Source organism: Mauremys mutica, chromosome 20 (genome assembly GCF_020497125.1).
Source record: "Mauremys mutica isolate MM-2020 ecotype Southern chromosome 20, ASM2049712v1, whole genome shotgun sequence".
NCBI classification, from domain to species: Eukaryota; Metazoa; Chordata; order Testudines; family Geoemydidae; genus Mauremys; species Mauremys mutica.
This window is the reverse complement of record NC_059091.1, coordinates 22718302-22740409: the sequence shown is the minus strand read 5'-3', so window position 1 is coordinate 22740409 and position 22108 is coordinate 22718302. Positions and strand designations below refer to the sequence as shown.

Here is a 22108-nt window from a genome sequence, read left to right as displayed (position 1 = left end):
GTGGCCGCCATTTTTAGTGTGGCACAAAAGGGGCGGCCCAACCCGGGTGCCATTTTGGGCGTGGCAGGAATCGATCGACGAGCGGACGGACGCCATGTTGAGTGTGGCAATAAGGGCAACATCGTGACGGCCGCGTGGTGGCTGCCATCTTGAGTGTGGCATAAAAGGGAGCCTGCTAACGCCCTGTCTCTGTCAGGTGCCAGCTGTGGGGTGGGTGTGGGGCCTGGAGGGGGAAGACAGGGCAGGCTTGCACAGGTGGGTACATTCAGGGGGTCACTGGGGCCTCCAGAGACACGCCCTGAGGAGATGTCATGAGGGGCTTGGTTACCACAGCAACAGGCCCATCCCTCCCACCCGAGTGTCCCTGACATGATGATGAGGCATTTCGTTACCATGGTGATGGGCCCATCCTACCCACCTGGGCAGCTGTGACATGGTGTGAGGATGGCATGAGGTGCCTGGTTACCATGACAACATGTATATCACACTTTCTGAGGCGCCAGGCCATGCTGTGAGGACGCACTCCATTGCCATGGCGATGGGCCCAAGTTACACGCCAAGGCACCTGGTTACCATGGTGATGGGCACAGGCTAGTCACCTTGGTTGTTGCCCGAGGATTTTACAGCACAGCTGCCATGGGTGGATGTTATTGTGTATCTGGGCTGAGACTCCTCTCCTTTCTGCTGTGCAACTCGGCCTGGTGCTCTCCACCCCGAGGTGGCTGCATTCCAGCAGCACTGTGTGTGCACCATGCGTGCAAAACATCCGGTGCTACTGAAACAGGAGGCTGCTTATTCGCACGTGCCAACATGGGGAGTGTAGTGTTGTGAACTCCAAGCATCCAGAAATCACAAGTCAGGACTTGAAAATCATGAGATTGGCTTCAAATCATCTTTTAAAAAAATAAGTACATTTTGGGTTCTTTGCCTTCTCATGTCTGAGCCTTTTGGCCGCACTCAGGTTAGATTTTCAAGCTTCTCTCCACAACTACACGGTCAAGAAACTCTCTTTCAACAAAAGCTGCAGTTCTCCTGTAATCCCATGACTCTGGGAGCTGGTGCTTTAAGGCAAACCCCAAATATCATGAGAATTGTGATAAAATCACCTAAAACGGCAACCCAGACACAACAATGAACAGCAGTTCCTATCTACAGGCAGCCCTAGAAATTGTCAGGACAATGATGGGTGTTGGATCATGATGGAAACAAAATCTGTTTGTTAAATACCAGGCAGGGGGTGTGCCAGACCCTCCCCCCTCACCGTGACAGATGGAAACCACAGCTGGGCAGCGGGCAGCAATGCAATGTAGGCTCCATAGAAGTTTAATCCACCTGGGGCCTCTTGGTAGGTGTAATTACAACTTCCTGCTGGCTAAACACAGCTTGTTTGCTTATGGGTGAAGCTGGCTAATGAGTTCCAGCAATAGAAAGTGAATCCAGGTGCAACCCAGCCATTGGCAGGGCAAGATTCACTGCCCCCTACCGAGGTGCCCCTGCCCTATCCCAGAGGGAAGAGAGCTCACTCACTCGCTCGCCACTGCCAACACTGCTAAACCGGGAGTCTGTTTGTGCTAAACAGGCTGCCTTTTTGGGTGTTGTGGGCACCTGTCCCACTAGCAATTTGGCTGAGCCTTAGCAAACTCGTATCACATGGTGGGGGCACCAGAAGGAAACAGGCTCTGATTGCTACTGGGCTGGATCTGTGACAGGCTCTGAATCTCTTTCCCCTAAGCCTGGGGTTCTCCAGCTGGGGGTTATGACAGGTGCTGTGGAGATGCTGTGACCACTGATGCTGCGGTGTTGTCCCAAGGGTCAGGGCATTAATGGGCACCCTAGTAATTAGGTCCCACCTGCCAAGGAGTTGCCCTTCCCATAGTAAGCATGAGGGGTGTGTGGGAATGGTCCCATTATGGGAAAGGTTGGGAATACCTCCCCTAAACCATACGGACCCTAAAAAACCCTCCAGTCCTGTCACGGAGCTCTTGATATCTCAATGGAGACATATCTACAGTGCTGCTAGAGATGAAACCAAACGGTGTGTTCTCTCCGGGATCCCTTGGGGGCTGACAGCGGAGACTGCCCCTAAACCCTGCAGTGAGGCGTGTGGGGGAAGTCTCCCCAAAGGAAAGGTGGGAGGAGCCCCATCACTCAGAGGACACTTAAAGCTAGGAACAGGCTAGAATAGCCTGCAAGGGGACAGGAATCTGGGTGCAGGAACTAATGAGCCTTTCCATCCCTCGTTAGTGGAGCAGCTGACCCCAGCAGAGGACTCTGGATCTCAAGAGCTCATCGCATGACATCCAAACTCATTTGAGATGCCGGCTGCTTATTCTGCCTCCTTCCTAAACACGTCCCCCCTGGATTTGTGAGTTGGGTGCTGTCATAAACATACAGCTAAGGGTAGCATAAAATCCCTCTTTACCCTGTAAAGGGTTAATTCCTCTTTTACCTGTAACGGGTTAAGAAGCTCAGATAACCTGGGGGCACCTGACCAAAAGGACCAATAAGGGGAGAAGATACTTTCAAATATGTGGGGGAAAGTTTTTTTTTGTCTGTGTCTCTGGGAGCCAGCCAAGAAAGCAGGCAGGGAAATTCCATCTTCCTAAGTATGTCTGGACTAAGCATCTAGTCTTGCAGAAATAGTAAGTAATAGCAGAAAAGAAATGCATTAGATTACCTTTTGTTTTAGCTTGTGAATTTTCCCTGTGCTAAGAGGGAGGTTTATCCCTGTTTTTGTAACTTTAAGGTTTTGCCTAGAGGGGAAATCCTCTGTGTTCTTGAGTCTTTTGTTATTCTGTAAAGCACTTACCATCCTGATTTTACAGAGGTGATTCTTTTACCTTTTCTTTAAAGTTCTTCTTTTAAGAACCTGATTGATTGTTCATTGTTCTTAAGATCCCAGGGTTTGGGTCTGTGTTCACCTGTAGCAATTGGTGAGGATATTCTTCTCAAGCCTCCCCAGGAAGGGGGTGTAGGGGCTTGGGGGGATATTTGGGGATGGTAGGGCTCCAGGTGGCCCTCCCTAAATGTTTGTTGAAATCACTTGGTGGTGGCAGCGATGCTAAGGCTAGAAAGGAATTTGTGCCTTGGGGAAGTTTTTAACCTAAGCTGGTAAAAATAAGCTTAGGGGGTCTTTCATGCGGGTCCCCACATCTGTACCCCAGAGTTCAGAGTGGGGAAGGAACCCTGACAGGTGTGAGATGCTAAGGGCTCCCATTGCCTGATCCCTAATCACTCCGCGGAGACAAAGCCTTCAGCCCCCAGGTGGGCCTGGGAAGTCAACTGCGATTGACAGTTGGTCTGTGATGTTCTGTTCTGCAGGGTCCTGGGGGGTCGCTGTGGAGGAGCAAGTGGGCAGGTCCCATGGCTCAGCTCCACCCTCTTCCAGCTGCTAAAAGGTTTCAAGGAGAATCTCAGGAGCAGCCTCCCCCCAGTTCTGAATGAATGGAAGAGACTAAAGAGCCCCCCAGGCATATTTGAGAAAGGAGGCCCTGCCCCCTGGTGGTCAGCACTGATGCTGCGGTGTTGTCCCAAGGGTCAGGGCATTAATGGGCACCCTGGTAATTAGGTCCCACCTGCCAAGGAGTTCCCATCCCACACACTTGCAGTTTCATTTGGCTCCAGGAGCTGCCCTCTGGTATTTCCAGATTCTCTGGTAACCAGATTTAAAACGGGAGTGCGAGCTCTCTCCGAGGAGGGGAGGCTACAGGTTAGAGCAGGGATCCTGGGTTCTGTCCCCGGCACTGGGGGGAGAGTGGGCCCTAATGGATTAGAGAAGGGTGGAGCAGGGATCCAGGACTCCCGGGTTCAATCCATGGCTCTGGGAAGGGAACGGTGTATAGAGGGTTAAAGCAGGGGTACTGGGACCCAGGACTCCTGGGTTCCATTCCCAGGTTTGGGAGGGGAGTGGGGTCTAGTGATAGGAACAGGGAGTTAGGACTCCTGGGTTCTACCCTGTCTGTGGGAGAGGAGTGGGGTGTAGTGGTTAGAGCAGGGGTGCTGGGAGTGATAGGAACAGGGACTCCTGGGTTTTGTTCCAAACTCTGTGAGCCGAAGGGTGGTGCAATAGTTAGGTTCTAGTGGGATTTGGGAGGCCTGGGTTCAAATCTCTGCTCTCTCCCAGGCTTGGGTGGGCACATCTCTCTGGCCCACATCCCCAAAGGTGGCTGGGCTCCTAACTTCCACTGAAATCGGTCTCATGATCCCCTGCCCTTCCCCTCCCCTCCTCTCATTCCACTGATTTTGGGGGAAGTTAGGAGCCTAAACGCCTTTGAGGATTAAAGGGGAACAATGGGCTAATTACAGCCGGGGAGGTGCTTTTGTTTGGGTTGCCACCAGGGTGTGGGGCTGGGGCAGGTGGGCTGGATTCACTCAGCGCAGCTCTAGCGGGAGGGGAGGGCTGGACAGTGACACCTGCTGGCTGCTGGGAAAGCAGCTTTGAGCCTTAGGTGGCAAAGCAGGACCAGCTGCTGGCAGATGTTCTGTTCTCCTGGAGCTATACAATGTACAGGTCAGCGGGTGAACCAGTATCCCTCTCCCAGGGCTGGGACCAGAGCCAGGAGTCCTCCGTTCCAGACTCCAGCTTATCCCCTCGGCTCCTTTCAGAGCTGGGAGTAGCATCTGACTCCTAGTCCCCTCCTAGAGCTGGGAATTGAACCCAGGAGTCCTGATTCCTAGCTTCCCCCACAGCTGGGAATAAAACCGTGTCCCGACTCCCATTTCCCTTCCCCTGCTCTGACTGCTACCCCTCACTCCTTCCCGAGGACTAGAGACCCGGAGTTCATCAGGTGAGCTTCTGCTCAGACCACCAGCCACCCCCCTCCCTGGATACTGTCCCCCTCCCCTCCACCATCATTCCTGTCCTGAGTCCAAATCGAGTTGGAGTCCCAACGGGAACACCTTACTCTGCCTGTAGAACAGGCTGTTCAGGGCATGTGATCTGTCTCCCTCTCTCTCTTTCCGCCTTCACCAGGATATTGGCTTGTACAGTCTGACTCTCACATGTGCCACATTCCTGGAGGCTCAGAGGGAGGAGAAAGAAGAGGAAGGTTTGAGGAGCAGCAGAAGCGATAACCGAAAGGCCACACCCTCTTTACAATCCAGCCTCCAACTGCTGTCCCAGGAAGTAAAACTGGCCCGTCTGGCTACAGGTAGTGGGGTCCAGGAGTTAGAGCAGGCGTGCGGGGGATTGGGAAGCAGGATTCCTGGGTTCTAGTCTCAGCTCTGGGAGGGGAGAAGGGTCCCATAAGGCACCTGTACGCTGATATAAGTGCATTCACAGCAGGGGTTGCACAGGTAGAACGTCTCTGAACAAAGTCACAGTTCTAGCAATAATTATACTGCACAAAAACGCTGCGCAGAGCACAGCCTGAGGTGCCTTGGTCAGAATTGTTAAGTCACAATTGGGGAGACCGTGGGAGTCTGGGGCCGGGACCAGAGCCCACGTTTTAAAACGGATGTTGAAAAGTCAAAGAGCCACAAAAAGGACCCCCGCCCCCAGGCTGGAGGAAACGCCTGACTGTGAGGCTGAAAGAGCTGGAGCTGTTGAGTTTAGCAAAAAGCTAGCGAGGTGATGAGGTGGCTGTTTCAGCGCCATCACGGGGAGAAAATCCTGGCTCTTTATTCCAGCAGAGACAGGCAGAACAAACAACAATGGCTGGAAGCTGAACCCAAATGAGAAATGAGGCACCGATGTTTAAATCAGGCTGCTTGCCCATGGGACAGACGGCCAGGGCAGGGACAGAATCAGCAGAACTCGATGGCTCCCTGTCCACACAGGCGGCCTGTTCTGGATGTGGCTTTAGGCAAACACGAGTCACTGGGCTCAGCGCAGGATAACTGCGCTATTGGGGCAGACTCGGAGTGGTCCCTTCTGCCCTTAATCTCTATGGATAAAGTTATGGGCAGAGTTAAGGTTGTTTGGGTGCCTTAACTGTGGGTTTCCAGCCTTAATATGCTTGGATGTCACTGTGAAAGTCCTGGTGTACAATATCCCTGTCCTGGTTTTACCCTTCAGTTACTGATCTGGACTCTCAATCTTAATCCCATCTTAATGTAGGTTTCTTTGCCTTGGTACACGTATATAGGGACCGTGTCACATGCCAGAGCCCCCTCTGGAGTGGAACACCTCAGCTGGTCAGCGTCCTGCAACGGTGGTCCTCGGAAGAATCCCCCAAGCACTCCGGTACCAGAGTGATGGGAACAGTATAAAAACCGAGTGGGTGAAGAGGAGATCACTGCCACTGGGAGAGCTGATAGGGAAGCGTGGGGGGTGACCTCCCTGTGGTGGGGTGACACCTCCTGGGGGTACTGAGGGTTGCAAGGCCCCTCGCTACCACCTGCCGTTAACATGAGGAAGCCGGGTCTGTGCCTGTCAGGTATGGAATAAGATCCCTTCCCCCAAGAGGCCCCCCCTTCAGAGACTCATCTTGGGGTTCTTCTGTCTTTGCAAATCCTCCGGCCCGCCCCTGGCCCAGACAGCAAAGAGAGCTTGTCGTTGTCTCGCGGGCGTCCGTTGTTTGATATGCTGACTGAGTTAGCCCTGGGACATGCAATCTACATATACCCAGACAGAAAAGGAGACGTATCTGTTCCCTCCTGCATGGGAACCTGCTTTACCTCACAGACCTTAAGACCACAATGTTGAGTATAGAGACATAGCTCCTTAAATATCATCTGTACGTACATTTTGCCTTCGTCATGCCGTGCCGTGCATTGCTGGCTGTGGGTAGAGACCTCACATGCCACCCTCTGGCGCGCTAGAATGTAGATATCAGACCCACAGGATCCCTGTAACCCTATGCATGCCTGTGCCCTCTGCCAGCTGGTACCAAGGGGTCACAAGCCCTCCCCTCCCCCGGACCCCTGGCAGCCTTTTGGTGTATGTGCGGCACCTTTTCAAGCGTATTATGCGATTGACAAAAGGAAGAATGCCGAGTCGCAACACCCGGAATGGGGAACCGGGCCCAGCGCCACAGGACAGGAGCCACCACGGCTAGGAGGGTGCTGGGTGGACTTGGCTTTCCTGCCCATTGCCAATGACCCATCGCCCTGCCTGGTGCAAAGCCTGGCTCTGCCCCAGGCAGGACACTGGCATTGCCACCTCCGTTCCTGTGAAAAGGGTCGGGGGGTTTTAACAGCCACAAACTGGCAAGACCTGAGAACCCTCCTGTGATGCGGCATCCGAAGGAGCCGGGGGCTCAGCCCTGTCTCAGGCGAGATGAGCGCTGCTGCCTGCTGAGCCCCCAAAAGCCCCTTGCAGAAGCGACCTGGGATTTGGCCTGGCAGTCGCCCAGCCAGCCTAGCTCCCGGCCTCTGAACTGAGATCAGCAGCGCTGCGTCTGCATGGGCAGTCCCGTGGGGCAGTTAAGGTCCCCTGCTGCTTATCTCAGATTCTCTCCTGTGAGGTGCTGTGGGTAAGGGGAGAGACCAGGGTATTCACCCACGAAAGCTCATGCTGCAAAACGTCTGTTAGTCTATAAGGTGCCACAGGATTCTTTGCTGCTTCTACAGAACCAGACTAACACGGCTACCCCTCTGATACTTGACACCAGGCATAACGAGAAACTCAGTCAGTCCAACCACCTGACTGGCCCAGCCTTCCAGGTGCTCCAGCTACTTCCCTCTTTCTTCTCCTCCCTTTCTTATCTCTCTGGCACACCCTGCCTCTTCCCTCTGCCATCTTTCTTTGGCATCAGTGCCAGCCAAGCCGTTTGGATTGCAACATAAAATCCGTTTGTGTGGCAGCCCCAACTCACAGGCCCAGGAGCTTGTGTAACTGACATCTTATGGCACAACAGACCCCAAGGGTGGGTGAGGTTGGACAGCCTGTCTGTTATGTAAATGATGCCAGCCAGAGGATGGTAAGAGAGCAAGGACATCTGCGTTCATAGGTGCCCAGGGTGATGGGCACTAGGGAAAATCCACAGATAGATGCGTGTGCATGGAGGGGGTACATATGGGGATATATGGAGGGATGCATGTGTATAGGATGGGTGGATGGAGGGATGAGGATGGGGGGAGGGGTGCATATGGGAACAGGGGTGACTGGTGGGGTGTGTACAGGTTTTGATGGATGGGAGGTTTGAGTATGGGGCTGGAAGGAGAGAGGGGTGCATATGGGTTGATGGAGGGATGGATAAATAGTGGGGTCTGTGGGTTTGGATGGGCGGGGTGTATGGGATAAGTGGATGGATGGATAGAGGGGTGTAGATGGATGGATAATGGGTCATCCACTTATCCCATACACCCCCGTCCATCCAAACCCACACACCCCACTATTTATCCATCCCTCCATCAATCCATATGCACCCCTCTGTCCTTCCAGACCCATACTGGATAGTGGGGTGTGTGGATGGATGGATAGTGGGGTGTATGTGGGGATGGATGGGTAGTGGGTGTGTGTTAAGGGATGGATGGATAGAGCATGTGTGTGGGGATAGAGAGGGTTTTAATAGAGTAAATACCTCAGAATTACCTAATTGTGGGGTGATGAACTGGCCTGGGGCACAGGCCCCTCCTCGCTGGCAGTCTGGGCACAGGTTGGCCAGCCAGGTGCCCCGGTATTTGCTGGGTATGGATAACATCCCAGAACAGTTTCCGTTTGGGTTGTGTTTTTTTTTTTTTTTCCCTCAGACATTTTGAACAGTGTTGTTCTGAGCTGTTAAACCGATAGACAGCCCCACCCATGAGGTGGCTGCATCTTTGTGCTGGGTGAGGGATCCCTGGATAAACAGCTGCAGTGCCCCACCCCAGAAGGCGCTGCATATTAGTGGTGGGTGAGGGAGCCTGGAATAAACACTTACTCACTGCTAGGGTGGCTGCATTTCAGTGATCTCTGTCCGCACAGCTTGCAAAGCCTTTGCGATTCTGTAGGCTGAAAGAGACTGTAGAAATGGGGCAGTATCATTATTAGAACGACTAGCTCCAACGTTGGTATTTTTAGCTCAGTGACCATGCACAGAGCACAGGCACTGGACATTTCTCTTGTTTCGGCTTCTTTGCCAGGCTGTTTAAAAAGATTAAGAGACAGCCAGGGAAGCTAGATCCCTGACGGGCACTGGAGAGAACACTTTTCATAGATTCCAAGGCTGGATGGGACCACTGTGATCACCTAGGCAGACCTTCTGTATATCACAGGCCAGAGATCGTCCTCTAAATAGTTCCTAGGGCAGATCTCTTAGAAAACAAGACCCAATCTTGATTTACAAATGGCCGGTGATGGAGAATCCACCACAAACCTTGGTAAATCGTTCCAGTGGTTAATTACCCTCAATGGTAAAAATGTATGCCTCATGTCTAATCTGAATTTGTCTAGCTTCAGCTCTCAGCCATTGGATTGTGTTAGACCTTTCTCTGCTAGATTGAAGAGCCCATTATTAAATATTTGTTTCCCATGTAGGTACTTATAGACTGATCAAATCACCTCTTAACCTCTGTGTTAGGCTAAGTAGATTGAGCTCCTTGAATCGCTCACTATAAGGCAGGTTTTCTAATCCTTTAATTATTCTTGTGGCTTTTTCCTGATCCCTCTCCAATTTATCAACATCCTTCTTGAATAGGGGACACCGGAACTGGACATAGGATTCCAGCAGCGGTTGCACCAGTGACAAATACAGAGATAAACGAACCTCTCTATTCCTACTCTAGAGATGTGCCCAGTTTACCAACTGACTGAGATCGCTCTGTATTACTGACCTGGCCTCTTCATTATTTACCGCTCACACTTTTTGTGTCCTCTGCAAACTTTATCAGAGGTGATTTCATGTTTGTTTTCAAGGTCATTGATAAAAATGTTTAATGGCATAGGAAAAGAACAGGTCTGTGTGGGACTCCACTATAAACATACCTACTTGTTGATGATTCTCCATTTACAGTTAAGTTTCGAGCCAGCTTTTTATCTATTTAATGTCACGTTAATTTTGTATCATTCTCGGTTTTGAATCACAACGTTGTGCAGTACCAAGTCCAGTGCCTTACAGAAGTCGAATATATTACATCATATTATTACCTTTATCAACCAAACTTGTAATCAGGGCTGCCCAGATGGGGGGGGCAAGTGGGGCAGTTTGCCCTGGGCCCCACAGGGGCCCCCACGAGAATATAGTATTGCAACTTTTTTTGATGGAAGGGGCCCCCAAAATTGCTTTGCCCCAGGCCCCCTGAATCCTCTGGGCGGCCCTCTGCTTGTAATCGAATAAAAAAGAATCATTTAGTTTGACAGGGTCTATTTTCCATTAATGCATGTTGATTGGCATTAAGTATATTACCCTCCTTTCATTCTTTACTAATCAAGTCCCATATCAGCTGCTCCATTCTCTTGCCTGGGATTGATGTCAGACTGACAGGAATATAATTACCCAGGTCATCCCGTTGACCCTCTTAAAATGTAGGCACAACATTAGCCTTTTTTCCCCAGTCTCCTGGAACTTCCCCAGTGTTCCAAGTCTTAATGAAAATCAATATCAAAACAATGGTCCAGTGAGCTCTTCAGCCAGCTCTTTTAAAACTCTTGGATGCAAGTTATCTGGACCTGCTGATTTAAAAATGTCTGATGTTAGTAGCTGCTGTTTAACATCCTCAAGGGATGCTAGTGGAATGGAAAGAGTGTTATCGTCGTCATATGATGACTACATCGTCTGGTTTTTTCCCTCCCTATTACAGAACAGAAATATGTATTGAACACTTCTGCCTTTTCTTAATTATTATTGACAGGTCTACCATTTCCATCTAGTAGTGGACCATTACCATTGATAAGATTCCTTTTGTTCCTAATATGCTTAATAAAACTCCTTCTTCTTGTCCTTAATTCTGCTGGCCATGGATTTCTCCTTGTGCCCCTTGGCTTTTCCTTATCAGTTTTTGACAATCCCTAGCTTCTGACTTGCATTACTATCAATTTCCCCTTTCTTCTATTTGTTATATAATTGTTTTAGCTGCCTTAATTTCCCCTCTACCCTAGTTCAGTTTTTTTAACCGATACAGCCTTCTTCCTCAATTTTTGGGCATCTTGTTAAACGTTCTAAAACCATTTCCAAGTATCACTTGAAATTTTCTGATTAAATTCTTTTTCACAGCTGATTTGGCTCATGATTTTTCAGCTTTGTGAAACTGGCCTTTTTAAAGGGGTGTGTGTGTGTGTGTATATAACAACGGGTTTGAACTTTATTCTGCTAGCACATTATTAATGTGATCAAATCATGATGACTTATACCTAAGCTGCTATTAATTTTTAGTTCTGTGATCGGTTTCTCTTTATCTGTCAGGATTAAGTCTAATACAGAATTCCCCTGTGTTGGTTGGAACACTTTCTAAGTTGGGAAATTGTCATCTGTAATATTTAGAAATTCCAAGGATGTTTTTGCACTGGCAATGTGAGACCTCCAATATAAGACCTTTGCCCCTTGTCAGAATCTATAAGCACTTTACAAACAGTAGAGAATTAAGTGAGAGGTACAGCTATGTACCCTCCACTGCAATGCAGCCGCTGCTGGAGGAGAGCATGCCAGCTAAGCGCGCACAGCACTTGGAGGTGAAGAAAAAAATTAACACTAGATGAAATTGCTGGAGGCATTTAGGGAGTCGGAATTAAAAGATCAGACATGCAGTTTGTGCAGGACACCAAGATGAACTTTTCTAACCCTTGATGAGCAAAGAATCAGAACCCCGATTTCTGAGTGGGTACCAGAGTAGCAATTGCAATGACTGGTATTTCCATGGCTCCCTGCCTAGTCCCTGTGTGAGCACATTATGCTTTAACAATTGCTTTATTGTTAGTGCTGGGAGGCAGCGGCACAACACCAAAGGAACAGCAGCGGGTTCCAATTTGCAGAGGATAAGGAATAATCCTCACAAACCGCTGCCTTTCAGCCGAGGACTCGGAGCGTTGGATAATGGTAGGCTGATATCTTCACAGAGGGGGAGGTGGGGCCTAAGTGAGTTGACCAAAGCCTCAGGAATAGGCAGTGGCAGAGCTGAGTCAAGAACCCAGGAGCCGTGGCTCCCAGCCCCCCTGTGCTGCCCACTGGACCCAGGGCTGTGCCCAAAGAGAGGCACAGAGCCAGGATCCCAGCCTGTGGCCCCAGCCTGCTGAACTCAGCAGCTGCTTGTGTCATCATGTAACATGATGTCACGGCGCTGTATTGTGTCACACCATGTCACAACGCGTGGCATTGCCGTGGCGATGTCACCAGGGCTCCTCCTTCCCCCACTTGGGTTATTTTCTCACCTCCCCCCCGGTGGTTATTATGGGGGGGGGGGTTGGAGGGGAATCCCTCCCCGCGCAGTGACCCAGGGTGGTGGTGGAGGTGGGGGGGGACGAGCCTCAGCACAGAAACGATGAGCTGGCCCTTTAAGAGAGGCCGAAAATTCACGTGACCTGACAGGCGGCGGTGATACAGCCCGCGAGGGGAGGGGGCGTCTCCCCCCGAACGCGTGGTCGCTCCTGATTGGCCGAGCTCCGCAACCAATCGGAAGCGGCCATCTGGGACGCCAACGTTCGGGGGCGCAGCCTCACTCGTCGGGCAGAGTGCCGGCCAATGGGGGAGCGCGTCGCTAGGGCTCGGGCCAATGGGGCGGCGGCGGGGGCGGGCGCTGGGCCGGGCCGGGTATAAGTGCGGCCGCCGTCGGCTGCGCGCCCGCAGTCCGTGTCCTGTGCGGCGCTGAGTGAGGGGGTCGCGTGACGGGCCAGGCCGGCACCTCCCGGGGACTAGCGCGAGACCCACCGTGATGAGCCCGCTCCTGGCGCTGTGCGGCCTGCTGGGCCTGGCGGCCGCGGGGCCCGCCCAGTACTTCAGGGAGGAGTTCGGGGACGGAGGTGAGGGGGGGGCTCTGCGGGGTCCGGCTGCACCTGCGGGAGAGGGGGGTGTCAGCCCAGCCCTGCAGGAGATATGGGGGGGGCATGAAGGTGAGGTGATGGGGGGGGTCTCATGGGGTCAGGCTCCATCTGCACGAAATGGGGGGTGGGTATGGAGGGGAGGTGGGGGGTGTCTCCGTGGGATCAGCCTGGCCCTGCAGGAGCTGGGAGCTGGGGAGGTGATGGGGGGGGGGGCAGCTCTCCATGGGGTCAGGCTAACTGCAGGAGATATGGGGGGGGATGAAGGGGAGGTGGGGGGGGTCTCTGTGGGTCAGGCTAGCCCTGCAGGAGATATGGGGGGTGGGGTGAAGGGGAGGTGGGGGGGTCTCTGTGGGTCAGGCTAGCCCTGCAGGAGATATGGGGGAGGAATGAAGGGGAGGTGATGGGGGGGTGTCTCTGTGGGTCAGGCTAGCCCTGGAGGGTGAGTCAGGGTTACTAATCTGGGGGGGGGGGTGCAGTGAAGGGAGTCTCTGAAGGACAGCTGTGATGGTGGGGCTCCCTAGGGTGAGTGTGGCTCTGTGCGAGCAGGGGTCAGTGTAGATCTGCTGGGGGGTACGTTGGAGTGAAGGACATAAGGCTTTTCTGTAGTGCTCACTGTGCTGTCAGGCTCATGGGTGGGGCTGGGACTTGGCAGGGAGGATTAAATAGGATTCGGATCTGTGGGGTTACAGAGTTGGGGTGTCCTGGTTTGGTGAACATAGGGTGGTATCTGTAGGGAAGATTAATGGTGCAGTGGCATAAATGGTCCCTGCAGAACCAAAGGGAATTGAAGGGGGTGGTGGGGAATCATCATAGGCTCAATTGAGGTGATATAGAACCATGCAGTGAGCCCACCTCTCTGAGGAGGCAGGCCATACTCTCAGTGGGGCAGAGAATCCTGTTTCACAAGCAAAACATTTAAATCCTTCACCCTAAAATTCTGCTTTGGCTGGTCAGGGTTCTGCAGGATTTGGGATTGTGAGTACTGAGCTAACCTGCATCTGTCCCTTATTACAGAGAGTATTTCATTTGCTATGGGCTCTAGATAGCATTAGGATGTCAGTTTAAAGCCTTTTCAAGAGAGTCTGAAAATAATTAGGGGGTGGGGGAAATCTGTCTCCCCTTCCCAAAATCAATACGTAGCAGTTCAGATTTAAAAACTCACTTGGTAGCAGTTCAGTAGCTGAAACTGTAAGAGCTCTGAATATACAGCATGTTACAACACAGCCTGAAACCAGAGGCCTGGTATCTTGCCATGCTGCTTGAATAAACTCAATCTGGAGAGGGCATCTTTGCCTCCATAGGCAGCAGCCTGTCTTCTGTGTTTGAGGGCTTATAGAGGGGAGTTTCCTTCTCTAGAAAGGAGGCAGGGCCTGGGGGGGAGGGGGGGAATGTAGCTGGAGGCCTCTTTAGTTTCATAATTGCCTCCCTGTGTAGTCTAGACTGAATGGACAGTGGGGAATCGATAATTACTCTGTAATGATGGGCCCTCTGGGGATGTGTCTGTTCTATAATGACTGGGGGTCAAACATTTTGGGGCGTATCTAAGCACATGCAGACTGTACAGCCCTACAGGGGGTTGTGCACCATGTGCAGGTTTCAAAGCAAAAATCTGCCCTAGTTGATGATGGATGGGTGCAAAGTTAAGGATGTGAGCCATAGATCTCAGAGCAGAGAGCTCACTGGCCTCAGCTCAGTCCCACTGTGTCCAGGTGAGAATACAGTGTGCATCTGTGGGTGTGCAAGGCCCGGAGGCTGGTGAGGTGGCTCATGGCCTGCTAAGCTGTTTCTCATGTGCAGCTGTGACAGAACCAATGAGTTCGGAAGCAGGTGTTGTAACTTGTCTGGGAAGCTGGTGACTCCTGCCTGAAGGGCTTAGGTGAACCTCCGGCTCTAAAGGCTGTGACAGGGCCCCTTCAGATAAGGCCTTTGCTTCTGGTCCATGATGCAGCTTGCGGTACTAAGGGATGAGGCGGCTGACCCAGCCACTCTAGATGGCTGTCAAGTGGGAGCATGCTGATCAGAGCACTAACAAGCATTCCAAGCTGCCATTGCAGGATTGACTGTTAAACAGCTGCCATATTCCACCCCAGAGGCGGCTGCATTTCAGCAGCAGGCGACTCAGTCCTTGTGTGGTGTTTGTCCTCTTCACGAAACGCTGGGGCTCATGGGAGACGAGAATGCAAGATCCTGTTCCACACTTAATCCTCTGCCACACACTTACATGGTCAACTTTCACTCTGCCTGCTGGGTGAAGCAGGCCCATCATTGCACATGGGGTGGGGGAGTGTGGTCTAGTGGCTGAAACAGAGGCACTAGGGGGCGGGGGGCAGTGGCTCAATATGACCTTGGGCAAGCTGCTTCCTTTTCACCTGTGTTCCCTTCCTGCTGAAAATGAGGTTCTTGCCCCGTGCTCCATGGGTGACTGGAACACCAGCCAGTGATGGGCTTCGAGAGCTCTTCTCTGGCCTGTGATGTCCTAGCGAGGTGGGGGCTTCCTCACTCAGTGACCAAGGGTGGGCTGGGTCTGCAGCCCCATGCCCTCTCCTGAGTGTGTGGTGACAGCGGGGGGCTGTTAAAACTTCATGCCTGTGTCTTTTCCCCACAGATGCCTGGACGAGCCGCTGGGTGGAGTCGAAGCACAAGTCGGACTATGGGAAGTTCAAACTGACGGCGGGCAAGTTCTACGGGGACGCTGAGAAGGATAAAGGTGGGAAATCGTGTTCCTGCTGCATTCTCCTGTGTCCGTCTTCCCCTCCCCGATGCACTAGGGAGATCAGGGCCTTTTCTCTTTGCCAAAGGAGCTAGTGGGCAAGAGGGTTGAGTTACTACCAGCAGGTCTGTAAATACCCTAGTGTCAGATCAGCCCAGTAAATCCTTCCTAGCCCATTCTGGCTGAGGTGGGTTAGTCACCTGGCTTGTGTGCTCTTTGGGGCAGGGCTGCCTCTTCGCTGTGTGCACAGGTCCATGGTCCAGATAACAGTGCACAGCACGACAGCCCCGACGTCTGACCCCTTGGGAAGCTGGCAAACCCCCCCTAATGCACCTGTGTAAATGGCTGGGGGGATAATCCCTTGCTGGTTGCCACCTCACGCCCTGAAGCATTAGCTGTAAGGTGACAAGCCCAGGGCTCGGCACAGTGCCGGCATACAATCTGCCGCTGTGCTGAGCATCCTGCTGGGGAGCTGAGAGCAAACAGGCCTGTTGCCCGGATGTGCTGAGCTGTGAGGCCAGCTACAGAGCGATCGCGCTGCCCCTCCCTGTTGGGTCTTGACAGTGTTTTCCCTTCCCCTTGCCAGGCCTCCAGACGAGCCAGGACGCCCGTTTCTACGCCCTGTCTGCCCGCTTTGACTCCTTCAGCAACAAGGACAAGACCTTGGTGGTGCAGTTCACGGTGAAACACGAGCAGAACATCGACTGCGGTGGTGGTTACGTGAAGCTCTTCCCCTCAGGCCTGAGCCAGGAGGACATGCACGGGGACTCGGAGTACAACATCATGTTTGGTGAGTGCCTGCGGGGTGGGCGCTGTGTGGTACGGCCCTGTGGCCTCTGCTAGCCATGGACTAGCTGTGTGGGCCCAGATTGTGGTAGGGTCTCGTGCGAAGCAGGGTGGGGCTTGCACAGTGTCTGGAGGGGAGCTCTCCAAACCCCCAGGAGTGGGTGGGTGACTTAGCAGGGGATGCTCATTCGCCCAGCATGGCACTAGGGGCTGCTGGGGAACTTGTGTCATGAGTTGTTGGGGCCGTGGCCTGGCTGGTTCTCGCTTGGCTACTCTCCCCGGATTCACCCACAGCTTCAGCTGCCAAAGGGGTTCTTTGCTTCCTGGCCTAAGCGGTCATGGGCTGTTGCTGTGCTCCACCCCAGAGGTGGATGAAGGGACTTGAGGATTGCGCCTGAAATTCAAATTCTGTCTCTGGGATCTAGTGTCCTGACAGCCCTGGAGACCAGCCTGCCCTAGTGTCGCATGAGCAACAGAAGGGCAACCTCTGTGTTCCCCCAACACTGCCCCCTGTCGTTTCTGATGGGTGACCAGCCGGGGGAAGAGTCCAGTCTGAGCCCCATTCAGCCCATGTTCTCTCTGCTGAGCCTGCCAGCCAGGCCAGTGTACACCCCAGTGTGGGGGTGTACTTGTGGTGAGCTAGTTGCTGGTCCTTCTGGGGGCTGAATTTGCCAGCTCTCCACGCTGGAACAAGGTGACTTTCAGCCCCTCCAGATGCAGGCTGGGTTTCTCCTCTGAACTGTGGCTTGTTTCCAATCCAGGCCCTGACATCTGTGGCCCAGGGACCAAAAAAGTGCACGTGATCTTCAACTACAAAGGGAAGAACGTCCTGATCAACAAAGACATCCGCTGCAAGGTGAGTCTCCCGGCTGCCCCCGCGACATGGGCCTGGAGTGAGATCTCCTTGGCCCTGAGTCGAGAGCCTTCATCTAATCCCCGGCTCCTTCCCTTGCTCAGGATGACGAGTTCACCCACCTCTACACCCTCATTGTGCGGCCTGACAACACCTATGAGGTGAAGATCGACAACAACAAGGTGGAGTCGGGCAGCCTGGAGGAAGACTGGGACTTCCTGCCTCCCAAGAAGATCAAGGACCCTGAGGCCAAGAAACCGGAGGACTGGGATGATAGGGCCAAGATAGACGACCCTGAGGACACTAAGCCAGAGGTGAGTTGGGGGCTGGAGATCTCGGGCTGGGGCACTGTATGGGGATGGGCAGAGACTGGCACCATAATACCCGTGTGGCCAGGTGCTGGGGGATAGCGGCTGTAGCTCTCGCTGTGTGTGGCTGGCTGGCGTGGACAGGGTAATGGAGGGCAGGATATCCATCAGAGCGAGGAGTTGGTGGAGAATCTCTTCCTGATCTGCCTGGTTCTCCTCCTCTGACCCTCAGGACTGGGATAAACCAGAGCACATTCCTGACCCTGATGCCAAGAAGCCAGAGGACTGGGATGAGGAGATGGATGGGGAGTGGGAGCCTCCGGTGATCCAGAACCCAGAGTACAAGGTAAGGCTGGCCCACGGGCTGGGTCTGGAGCGGGGGTCAGTATCCCTGATTGTAAACTTGCAGGAATGTCATGGCTTTCTGCCAGTTGAGCTGCAGTCAGTGCTGAGTATCTGTGTACCCAGGGGATGAGGCCTGACACTCAGCAGTTACCGCCTTGGAGTGACAGTTGCACCCCGTTAAGGTCTCCTGCCCTAGAGAAAGGCATGAACCCCCATAACACCTCTGTGCAGTGCCAATGAGCATTTCCTGCTTGGTGCCACCTCCAGCCCTCTGCAAGGGGATGGGCTTATGCCCTGGAGGGAGGAGATCAAGGCCCTGGTAACGCCAAACTATTGTGGCAACGCTGCGCCAGTCTGATCATCTTCACGCTGAGCTAGTCCTGGGTAAGGAGGGACTCTGGGGCCTTCCAAGGGCGGACTGGGGAGCAGAGATTGAACAGGCACCTTCCCTGCTTCTCGAGTTGGCATGTGGCTGCTCAGTCGCAGATTCCAAGGCCAGAGGGGACCATTGTGATCCGCTAGTCACGTCTGACCTCCTGCCTAACACAAGCCAGAGAACTGGCCTGCAATAATTCCTAGATCAGAGCTTCTGGGAGAAATCCCCAGTCTTGATTTTTAAAAACGGCCAGTGATTGAGAATCCACCATGGCCCTTGGTTCAGGGTTCCAGCAGGGCGTGGGGAGAAGGGAGGAGTCCATGGCATGCTAGCACAGGGCTCCCTCTGGCAGCCTCAGCCCAGAGCCCTTAAAGTCTGGGCCTGTGATCCTCAGGGTGGCGTGTGGACTGCGGGAGGCAGCCTGTCCCACTCCTCCAGCCGCAATAGCTTCTGGCAGAGCTGATGTCCCCACGTCAGGCCCCCATTCCCTGATCTTTCTCCCCCTGTAAGACCAGCTGCTCCCTTGCTGGAGACCAGGTGCAATCCCTCTCCCTACTCGCTGGTTTCTCTCATGCTGTTCTCCTGCTCCCCAGGGGGAGTGGAAACCCCGCCAGATCGACAACCCTGACTACAAGGGGAAGTGGGTGCACCCTGAGATCGACAACCCGGACTACACCCCCGACCCCAGCCTGTACTCCTACGACAGCTTTGGCGTCATCGGCTTGGACCTGTGGCAGGTGCGCTCCTCCCGGGGGGGCTGGCTGGGAGCAGGACCCACCAGGCTCTCAAACAGGAGCATAGACCTTGCGCTGGGGTGGGCACTTGCCTTTAACTGGGCTCTGCTTCAGACTGAGCCCCCAGAGCCCCAGCTGCATTAAAGTGCTGGGGCATCAGTCTGACGGGACAGGAGGCCTCGTGCCTGGCTGTGCTGCTGGCAGCGCTGCCCCGTTGGCAGACACCTTAACTCGCCCTCAGGGACTCCTGGCTCCCTTGTCTCAACGCTTCCCAAGCCAAAACAGATGCTTCTCTCTTGCCCCAGTCCTTGAGATTCAGCCTCAGCCCTGGCTGAGCAGCGCTGAATTCTCTTCTGGGCAGGACTTGACTTTCAACCTTTGTCTTGCTGGCTGACACCCCCCTCCCCTTCGCTTGGGGTGAGATGGGCAATGTCTCCCTGGGGCGCCTGGCTGCTCCCTGCTGCGCACTCACCGGCTCGCTATCCTTTCAGGTGAAATCTGGCACCATCTTCGACAACTTCCTGATCACGGATGACGAGAAGTTTGCAGAGGAGTTTGGCAATGAGACCTGGGGAGCCACCAAGGTAACGACTGCCCCTGGGGAGGGCTCCTGCTCCTCCAGAAGAGATTTCCCCTGCCAGGACAAGTCGTCCTCCCTTTGGATCAACATGGGTTGGCGGGAGACCACCGCTCTGAGCCAGAGCCCATGGTGCTGTCCGGCAGTGCGGTGACTGAGTCACCCCCTGTGGCCGGAGGAAGGACCCGCAGCTGTTCAAGGGGCTCCACCAGGAATCCTAGTGCAGGGAAAGGCAAGCGGAGTCCAGGGGCTTTGCTGCATCTCTTGTGCTAGGAGGGCGATGGGGCTGTTCCTCTCCAAGGGGGATAGAAACAATCTGATGTGCAGGGGGAGAGGCCGGACAGTCCAATAAATGTTCTGAAACCGAAACCCTCTAATCTAATGGCCGCCCATCCTCTCCGAGTGGAAGGGGGCCGTCTCTGTGGGCCTATGGCTGAAGCAGGACTCCTGGCCTCTTCCACTGAGGTGCTGGGCACATCCCAGCCGCTCCTGGCCTGGGTTTCCCTGTCTGAAGCGAGGCAAATGTTCTGGCCAAGGCATGAATGTTTAAGGTGATCTGAAGCTGTTCAGAGCGTTGGGTAGAGTCCAGCCTCCTGGCCTACTCGGTTCCTTGCAGCCTTTTCTCCTTCTTCCAGGTACTTATCTGAGCCCCTGGCCCAACCCAGCCCAATGGCAGTATCCTTCCCCTTGTGCAGATGGGGAAACTGAGGCACGGGCTTGCAAAAGGTTACCCAGGGAGTCTGGTAGAGCAGGGAATTAGAACCTGGGGCCCAGGCTGGTGCCCAAACCACTTGCACCATCTTCCCTCTCCCTTTCGGCTAACTCGTGTCATCGTCGATCTCTGCAGGATGCTGAGAAGAAAATGAAGGAGCAGCAGGACGAGGAGCAGAGGAAGAAACAAGAGGAGGAGGACAAGAAGCGGAAAGAGGAGGAAGGGGACGATGAGCCCGAAGGGGACGATAATGAGGAAGAGGAGGAGGAGGAGGATGATGAGCCAGAGAAGGAGGAAGAGGAGGAGACGGAGGGACCGCTGAAGGACGAGCTGTAAAAGGCCGTTCCCACAGCACTGCTCCTCCGCTGAGCCTCACCTTTGGCCCACACCATGGGGCTCGCTTGGTTAAACCCAAATAAGGAGAGGGGGAGGGGATACAGTAATGTCTCTATGAGACTTGAACTTTTTTATTGGTGTTTTTGTTTGTGGTTTGTTTTTTATTTCACATGCCCCCAATGCCATCAATGATCCATTCATGTGAGTCCAGGTGCAGGCCCTGCAGTGTATGAATGTATGCTAAGGTTAACTGTAGAAATGTAACCCTTGGTTCAGACAGGAACCGCAGCAGCAACTGCTTTTAATGGTGGCTGGCTTCTCTATGGCTCCTGTCCCCCAGATGCTCTGCAAAGGGATATATAGGAAGCAGCGAACCACTATCTCGCCTTGCCCTCCTTCCCAGTCACCTGCCCCGTCCCAGCCCTTCTCATGTGATTGTCAGGTGGAAGCAGATTCCAACCCCTGCTCCCATGTCAGTGACCTGAGTGGGCAGGATGGTAGGTTGGCTTTTCCTCCATCCTAGCACAGCTTTGGTGAACCAAGGGGTTGAAATCTACTAGACTGCAGTATTATGCCTCATTTTCAGCAGTCTGTTCTGGCAGGGAACTGTCCAGCTGTGGAAAGAGCTCCTGCTTGCTTAAAATGAGTGGATCGATCCATTTCCCACTATGTTGCTGCTGCATTGTTTTTTACAACCGAAGCGGCTGTCTTGGCCTCTGGTTCACTGACAGCTGGGGCAGAGGCCAGTCCAAGCTCAATCCACAGTTGAACAGAAAGTCAGAGCTGTTAAAAGCACTAAGTGGGATGTGTAACTCTAAGCAATTTCTTTGGACTCTAAAGCAAACATCTGTAGTTCCTTGATCTTCTGTAACATGCCTGACACCTCTCAGGAATCCCCTTGGAAATTGCGTAGAGCTATTGTCAGTAGCATGGGTGGAGGGGAAATGGGGCATGGGCTAGAATGAAGAGAATGTTGTCTTGGTGAGGGAGGTCACAATGCTGGGGTGGGGGGAGCATGGTGGGACAGAATGGGGGTTGGTAGGTGGTAAGGGAGCAGAAGAGGGAGTCCAAGCTTCTTACTACTCTCTGAAATGTATTGTGGGTGGGAGTGAAGGGCAGAGGTAGGGGTTCGGAGACTTCTCATGTTCACACTTGAATGTATGAATGATTGAAGAAAATTTCTATTAAATTAAATGTCATGTCTAGCCTGTGGCCTGGTTTCCATGGGGGTCTCTTCTCTTCCTGGGATCTGAGTTGGGTGCAGTCACTTCAGCTGGGGGGAACCAGAGTAGTAGCTAAACCAATCATGTAATATGCTCCAGCAAGGACTTTTAGCTACCTAGCAGGCGTATTGCAGTAGCTGCCCCCTTTGTAAAGACAGAGCAATGGTCTCAGGTGCAGGCCCCACAGAGATACACCATCCACAGTTCAAGTAGGAGGACACAGCCCCACTCTGGTTTGGCCTATCTGCCCTCTAGGGCTGGAAGGACTAAAGTGAGTGGCCGTGTGACCCTCCCACATGCACCAGGTCACAAA

General features: G+C 53.3%; 1 protein-coding gene and 1 long non-coding RNA gene across 4 annotated transcripts; both read left to right on the top strand.

Moving 5' to 3' along the window:
• Positions 1-812: 812 nt before the first annotated feature.
• On the top strand, positions 813-7427 carry LOC123353649. Of its 3 annotated transcripts, XR_006574544.1 has the most exons (4): positions 813-1345; positions 2245-2365; positions 4973-5150; positions 6087-7427. It is a non-coding gene; the product is annotated as an uncharacterized LOC123353649 (long non-coding RNA). The 3 variants fall into 3 exon arrangements; XR_006574545.1 differs by lacking the exon at positions 813-1345 and having other exon boundaries at positions 2179-2365; XR_006574546.1 differs by lacking the exons at positions 813-1345; positions 2245-2365 and adding an exon at positions 2546-2642.
• A 5207-nt stretch (positions 7428-12634) lies between these two features.
• Positions 12635-21777, top strand: CALR (calreticulin). The gene is made up of 9 exons (XM_044994904.1): positions 12635-12814; positions 15441-15542; positions 16132-16335; positions 17093-17187; positions 17289-17498; positions 17725-17838; positions 18807-18950; positions 19439-19531; positions 20372-21777. The coding sequence occupies exons 1-9, from the start codon at positions 12727-12729 to the stop codon at positions 20570-20572; spliced, it is 1251 nt and encodes a 416-aa protein (XP_044850839.1). The 5' UTR covers positions 12635-12726; the 3' UTR covers positions 20573-21777.
• Positions 21778-22108: the final 331 nt, after the last annotated feature.

Excerpts from the sequence above, each read along its gene's own strand:
- CALR (XM_044994904.1), top strand. The coding sequence starts at position 12,727 with ATGAGCCCGCTCCTGGCGCTGTGCGGCCTGCTGGGCCTGGCGGCCGCG. Across the intron at positions 12,815-15,440 it reads GGAGGAGTTCGGGGACGGAG|ATGCCTGGACGAGCCGCTGG; the intron begins GTGAGGGGGGGG and ends TTTTCCCCACAG. Across the intron at positions 17,839-18,806 it reads TCCAGAACCCAGAGTACAAG|GGGGAGTGGAAACCCCGCCA; the intron begins GTAAGGCTGGCC and ends CCTGCTCCCCAG.